At 38.7% G+C, this 7451-nt stretch overlaps 1 protein-coding gene across 1 annotated transcript; it reads left to right on the forward strand.

Annotated features, from left to right (window-relative positions):
* Nucleotides 1–225: 225 nt before the first annotated feature.
* On the forward strand, nt 226–1179 carry LOC306638532 (olfactory receptor 2AG2-like; the record flags this gene model as incomplete). The annotated part of the gene is made up of 1 exon (XM_079101758.1): nt 226–1179. The coding sequence occupies one exon, from the start codon at nt 226–228 to the stop codon at nt 1177–1179; it is 954 nt and encodes a 317-aa protein (XP_078957884.1).
* Nucleotides 1180–7451: the final 6272 nt, after the last annotated feature.

The following is a 7451-nucleotide window of genomic DNA, read 5'->3' on the forward strand; positions in this document are numbered from 1 at the left end:
CACATTTTCTGACATGCCTATTTCACATTTAGATGGAGGTGTATCAAAATTCAGTGAAAGTAATTAGAAATTCAGAATGCAGAGGGGAAATTTAACTCAGAGAATGAAAAGATGTTTCATGGGCTTTCTATTGACTACTGCATACTATCCTGGAATGGTCCAAAAAGGTAGGCCAAGGCCTCTGAGAATCTGTCTTGTTTTAGACAACAATAAGAACCACACAGAATGGCACTCTGGAACTCCTCTACCTGGGGAAGCAGCTTCATCTTGGTGGGCATTCTGAATGACAGCAGGGCTCCTGAACTGCTCTGTGCCACGATCACAGTCCTGTACGTGTTGGCCCTGGCAAGCAATGGACTGCTGCTCCTGGTCATCACAACAGATGTGCGGCTCCACGTGCCCATGTACCTCCTGCTGGGGCAGCTCTCTCTCATGGACCTCCTGTTCACATCGGTTGTCACCCCCAAAGCCCTCATGGATTATCTGCGCAGAGAAAACAGCATCTCCTTTGGGGGTTGTGCCCTCCAGATGTTCCTAGCACTGATGCTGGGTAGTGCAGAGGACCTCCTACTGGCCTTCATGGCTTATGACAGGTATGTGGCCATTTGTCATCCTCTGAACTACATGATCTTCATGAGCCCAAGGGTCTGCTGGTTCACAGTGACCACATCCTGGATCTTGGCGTCCTTGAGTGCTTTAGGACACACCGTGTACACTATGCATTTCCCTTTCTGCATGTCCTCAGAAATCAGACATTTGCTCTGTGAGATCCCACCCTTGCTGAAGTTGGCTTGTGCAGATACCTCCAGATATGAGCTCATGGTTTATGTGACTGGTGTGACTTTCCTCTTGCTCCCACTTTCTGCCATTATTGCCTCCTACACACTAATTCTCTTCACTGTGCTTCACGTGCCCTCAAAAGAGGGAAGGAAGAAAGCCCTTGTCACGTGCTCTTCCCACCTGACCGTGGTTGGGATGTTCTATGGGGCTGCCACATTCATGTATGTCCTGCCCAGTTCCTTCCACAGTCCCAGGCAAGACAACATCATCTCTGTTTTCTACACAATTGTCACTCCAGCCCTGAACCCCCTCATCTATAGCCTGAGGAATAAGGAGGTCATGGGGGCCTTGAGGAGGGTTCTGGGAAAATATGTGCTGCCAGTACATCCTACCCATTAGGGAGGGCTCTTGATTTTCCTCTTATTATTCTTTCTCCAAATGAAATTGTTATGCTCCTCTATTCTTCCATATTATACTCTGACAGAGATAAACATACACTTTTGAAAATTTCCCCTTATATTCTACTATGTAGCTCTTGTGTAAACAGACCTTTATGTGAACTCACTAGGCAAATATTACCCTGACCTGTGAAGCCCCTCATGAAAAAGGGAGTAGGAGAAGAAGAAACTTTGAATGGATGTCTTTGACTCATTGTGGTGAGGCATTATCCTGACACATACCAGGTAGCAATGGTAGGAGACTAACTTTCCATTTCAACATTCAATAGGGAACCATAGTGCTTTGGGACTGAGTAAACTCCAATGACCTGTTAGCAGTGAAGGAGTGTTCCCTTTGAACTGGTTTCTTAGATCATTAGTACATAGAAGGGTCTCAGAAGCTATATTAGACTTGCTATTTATTAAGATGTTAGTAACTGACAGGAAGGAGTAATAGAGATGTGACTACATTTGCAATACAGATCTAAGGAGTCGGTCACACTGACTTCATAAATAAAGGCATAAACTTAAGTTGGTGTAGTGAAAAGGAGCAAGAAAAAGGATCCTGGCATTTCAAGTTGAAAATTTTCAGAGTCTCTTTGACTTTGGGGGCTTTTTTATAGTGCTTAAAATTAAAATTAAAGAAATCGATAAAATAGAATTGAAAGTACACAGGTTTAACAGAAAATTGGGGATACAATATCAGTGTGTGAAATCTGTTGTGTATATGGCTTGAATTTTGTCAAGTGCAGATACACATGTGTTTTGGAGCATTGAAATGACTACAAGGAGCTGAAATCCTCCAGGTGAATGTATGCAATGTCTCTGTCCCCTGGAAAGGACGTGTAAATTATATGGCTCACCCTCTAGCTAGCCTAAATGTGCTTTCTTTTATCATACATTTCAGCGATGTGGGAAGATTCATAAGAAAATGTAGGACTTGAATTCATTTCATGCAAAAGCTCCACAATACCTTACCTATGTACATGTCATCATGGTTGGGAACAATGTTTATGAGAGCTCAGAAGTTCTTGTTCTCTTTCCAAAAATAATCTTAAATTGTTTAATCTATTAAGCTAAGCCATAATATAAAACCTAAAACTAATTAAACCAAGTTCTTTATAATGACAAAATTCAGAAATTTAGAAAGAAGGAAAAGTCACCTATAAAATTTTTCTTGTGTTTTTATTATGCATACTTGTATTTTACTGAATTAATATGTAACTGGTAAGTCCTTTCATCATTTAAAATGTGGTGGATCTTCTTCCCTAGTATGAGGATATATTTTAGAGTAATAAGGGAGAAAGAGGGGACCAGAGCACCTCAGTTTGAATCCCTAGCTCCCTTTATATCCTCAGTGCACCATAGGACACTAAATTAAACCCTTTGTACCTCAGTGTCCTCAACTTAAAAGTGGTTTTAATTACAGGTCTGCTCTGTTGATGTCATTGGGTAGATGGAATAAGATAAAAATGTTAGGCATTTTAGACCACAACCTGGTTAAATGGTGCTTAAAATGTGTGGTTATTCCATGGATGAATAAACAGTCTTCAAAACATTTAACCTTTACTGTATTTTTAAAGAAAGTAAACATTTGGTCATTTTGTTCATTTTAATTTTTATCTGAAAAAGTTTTATCCATTTGTGGTGTACAATATGATGTTGATATTTGCATACATTGTGAAATTGCTAAATCAAGCTAAAACATGTTTTACGTCACATACTTGCCTTTTTGTGATAAGAACTGTTAAAATATATTTTCTCAACAATTTTCAACTATACAATATATAACTCTTGTTGCCACTACAATCATTATGATGAGCAATAGATTTCTTGAACTTCTCCCTCTTAACTTAAAGTTTGTATTTTGTGACCAGCATCTCCCTGTACTCCACACCCAGCCTCAGGTAACCACCATTTGCCTTCGTTCCTGTGTTGTGTGAGATTTCACATGTAAATGAATTTCTGCAGTATGTTTTTTTCTTTGTGCCTAACATCTTAACATAATGTCCTCCAAGTTCATCTAGATTTTTGGAAACGACAAAATTTCCTTCTTTCCTAAGGTTGAAAAATTCTTATTGTGAATTTTCACCAGATTTTCTTTATTCATTCATACATTGATGAACATTTAGGCTGCTTCCATATCTGGGCTGTTCTGAATAATGCTGTAATGAACATGGGAGTGTGGGATTTCTCTTTGCAATACTGATTTCACATCCTTTGGATATATCTCCAGTATGAAATTTCCAGACATATGGGAATTCTAGTTTCAATTTTCTGAGGAGCTTCCATGCTGCTTTCCACAGTGGCTATATCAATTTACATTTCCATCAGCAATGTGCAAAAATTCCCTCTACTTTCTCATGACTACTTGATATATTTCATCTCTTTGAAATAGCCATGCTAAGACATGGGAGGTTGTTATGGTTTGGATGTGAGGTGTCCCCCAAAAGCTCATTTGTGAGACAATGCAAAGAATCTTCAGAGGAGAAATGATTGGGTTGTGAGAGTCTTAAACCAATCAGTGAATTAATTCCCTGAAAGGGATTAACTGAGTAGTAACCAAAGTAGTAGGAGGTATGAATTGGGTTGTGGCTTTAAGGTATATGTTTGTTGCTAGCAAGTAGCGACCTCTCTCTCTCTCTGCTTTCTGATAATCATGTGAGCCTCTTCCTTTTACCACACTCTTCCACCAAAATGTTCAGCCTCACTTTGAGTCCCAAGGAATGGAGCTGTCTGTCTATGGATTGATACCTCTGAAACCATGAGCACTTAAATAAGCTTTTCATTCTCTACAATTGTGCTAGCCAAGTCCATTAGTCACAGCAGTGAAAAAAACTGACTAAAACAGAGGCAATATCTCATTGGGTTATTTGTATTTTTCTGTTGATTATAGTGTTCAGCATTTTTTCATGGACCTGTTTTCCATTTGCATGTCTTCTTTGTATAAATGTCTCCTCTGGTCCTTTGATCATGTTTTACTTGGGTAGTTTACTTGATACTGAGTTCTTAGGGTATTTTGGATATTAGCTCTTTTTAGATATGTGGTTGGTCAATATTTTTGTCCAATCTATATATAAGTTCATGTTGGCTGGAAAGACAATTTTACTTGTTCCTTTCTGGGTACATTTAATTTCTTTCTCTTGCATAGTGCTATGGCTAGGACTTCCAGTATTAGGTTGAATAGAAATCTCAAAACAGGGCATCCCTGTCTTGTTCCTCAATGTAAAAGAAATGCTTTGATCTTTCCTCATGGAGAATGATCTTAATTAAAGGCTTATCTCATATGGCCTTTATTATGCTAAGGTATGTTCCTTCTATACCTAATTCGCTGAGAATATTTATCAGGAAATTATATTGAACTTTATCAGAGATTATTACATGTCCATTGAGACCATCAGTTAGATTTTGTCCTTTATTCTTTAAATGTGACATATCATACTTATTAGTTTGCATGTTTAGAGCCACCATTGCATCTTTGGGATAAAACTGCTGAATATTGGTGAATGACATTTTTCCTGTATTGCTCAATTTGATTTGCTAGTATTTCATTAAGAAATTTTGCATCTCTGTTCATGATATTGGCCTGTGATGTTATTTTCTTGCAGTACCTTTGTCTGACTCAGGTACCGCTTCTGTAGTGGCCTGTGTTTAGGTGCCATGGGATTCTGCCTGACTCTGAGCCTCATGGAGAGACTAGTCTCAGACTCCTATGGAGTAACTTGGTACCTACCTCCCTTTTCTTCCCCAAGTGGAAAATTTTCTCTGTGCTGTTCTTCCTAAGGTTGGGGGAGGTATGAAATGGGCAGTCCCATGGCCACTAGTTCCACAATGTTGGGTCATACCTGGAGCCCACAGTCTGCCAAATTCAGTCCAGCACTGAAGCAGGATCATGATCTTTACTGCTGAGGCCTGCCTGAGACCTCTGCAACCAGCATCAGGTGATTCTGGCTGGAATAATAGTCTGTCCAATGGAGGCCTGGGTTTTCACTTAGGACCTGGAGGGTCCAAAGGCTCCATCCATGGTCACTGTCCTGGGGACAGGGCTCTCTGAAATCCGCCTAGTACTGGCTTTCACCAGTCTGGCACTAAATTTCGATGGTATTTATTTCCCTGTCATAACTCCCAGTGGAAAGAGTATTGCTTATTCTGCCCAAGGGTGAGGGAAAGGTAGTGGGGGCCATCCCTCAGCCACCAAGCTAACGCATGTCCACAGGCTTGGTCCGCGGGCATTGTCCTGGGGTGGAGGCCTGGCTCTGTGTTCCACTGTGGCATGACTGGTACTGAGAATTGAGTTTAGGGCCTGGACTTAATTCCCTTTCTCTCTCCCAAGCAGGAGACATCTCTTTCCACAGAGAGTTGTTGAAGTTGAAGGGAGAAGTGATACATTCCTCCATGTATCTTTTCTTATTATTATGTAAAAATCAGGTACTGTGAGCTAGTGAAAGTAGTTTGGTGCATGAACAGCTGTTCAAATTGATGGTTCTGTGAGAAAAAAACACGAGAGAGTTGTTTTGCTCTTCCTCCACAATCTTTTCATACATATTTGTAAAGTGGAGTCTGAGGATCAGAACTGCTGAATCAAATGATATGATATTGATTCTTTAAAAAAATTAACATGCTTATATTTTTTATTTAAATTAACAAAAAGAATTATATACATTCATCATGTGCAACAGGTGTTTTAAATTACTGCACGTTATAGAATGGTTGAATCAGCTTAAGTAATACTGCCTTTCCTCACAATGTTGTAATTTTTGTTTTTTTGGTCTTTGCTCAAAGAAAACTTCTTGTGCTATGCTAAAGAGATTTTCCATCCATGCCTGATTTACCCCACACATGTTGTCTCCACCTCTCTGAGGTATGCTTTTCTCTTTTAGTCCCATCTACCCAGTTTATCATTGGACCTGATTCTTCTTATTGGTATCACCATCAACCTCTCACAATAATGATTTAGAAGAAATTATCAGGTTTTTGTTTATTCTGTAACTTTCTGTAATATAATTGTTAAAACATTAATCATGCTTAATGGAAATTGCAATTTTTCAATGCCTAGCATTTTTTAAGACACAGACTAAAGTGTCTCTCAATTTAAATCTTTCCCAAAACAAAGTTACAATTTATTAGAATACACAAGTAACAGTAAGTAAATACTAACAATAAGAATAGCAGAATAACATTATGGCATTTGCTGGTAAATGGATGAAATTGGAAAATATCATGCTAAGTGAAATAGTCCAAGCCCAAAAAACCAAAGGTCAAATGTTTTCTCTGATAAGTGCATGACAATATATAATGAGGAGGGGTTGGCAGGGGGAAGAGAAGAATGAAGGAATTTTGGATGGTATAGAGGAAAATGGGGTGGGGGATAGGGGACAGAAAGATAGTAGAATGAAACAGACAGTATTACCCTATGTATATGTATGATTACATGAATTGTGTGAATCTCCATTGTGTACAACCATAGAAATGAAAAGTTGTACCCCATTTGTGTATAATGAATCAAAATGCAGCCTGTAAAAAACAAAAAAAGGATTTTATTAAAAAAAAAAAACGAATAGCAAACTTGCTAGGCATTTCAATATGGGGAGATAGAAGCTTCTAAGCATAGGTATGACCAGATCATTTCAACAGGGTAGGTCTGCCTAAGTCTGGATAATCTTGTGCAGAAATCATAAAACTCAGCAGAATATCATAAAACTAGCTAATCCTGTGGCAGTATCATTCCTGAGCTTTATTTCCTGACTCATATTCCTGATTTTAACATGCCCTCCCTGACCATCTTCATTTTTTGTTCATGCTATAGTCTCTCTTAGGTATCTTTTATGACCATTGACATTTGTTGAAATTGTATATCCTACTAATAAATCAAGTCCCATTTCAGTAGGATCATCTACAAAAAGTATTTCTGATCTTTAAATAAACTATCACCTTCACTTTTGAGCTATACAGTGTTTTTCTTTTACCTTATCTTAAAAACACTCCCTTTTATTAAACTTTTTAAATGGTTATCCCGATGTTTATGATCTCTTGTTAGTGGGTTGCCACGTCTTCTGAGGAAAGCCCTGTTTTACTCATCTTGTGGGTGTGGACACAGTGCCTGCATAGAGAAGTCTTTTAATGAATATAGAAGTAAATAAGCCAAGGAATTAAGCAAGGGCAGGAAAAGATGCTGATGTCAGAGCTATGCTGTCAACCACAATGTTCAAGGGAAATCACTACCTCTGAGGCACA

This window comes from Sciurus vulgaris, assembly GCF_902686455.1.
Source record: "Sciurus vulgaris genome assembly, chromosome: 11".
Classification (NCBI taxonomy): domain Eukaryota; kingdom Metazoa; phylum Chordata; class Mammalia; order Rodentia; family Sciuridae; genus Sciurus; species Sciurus vulgaris.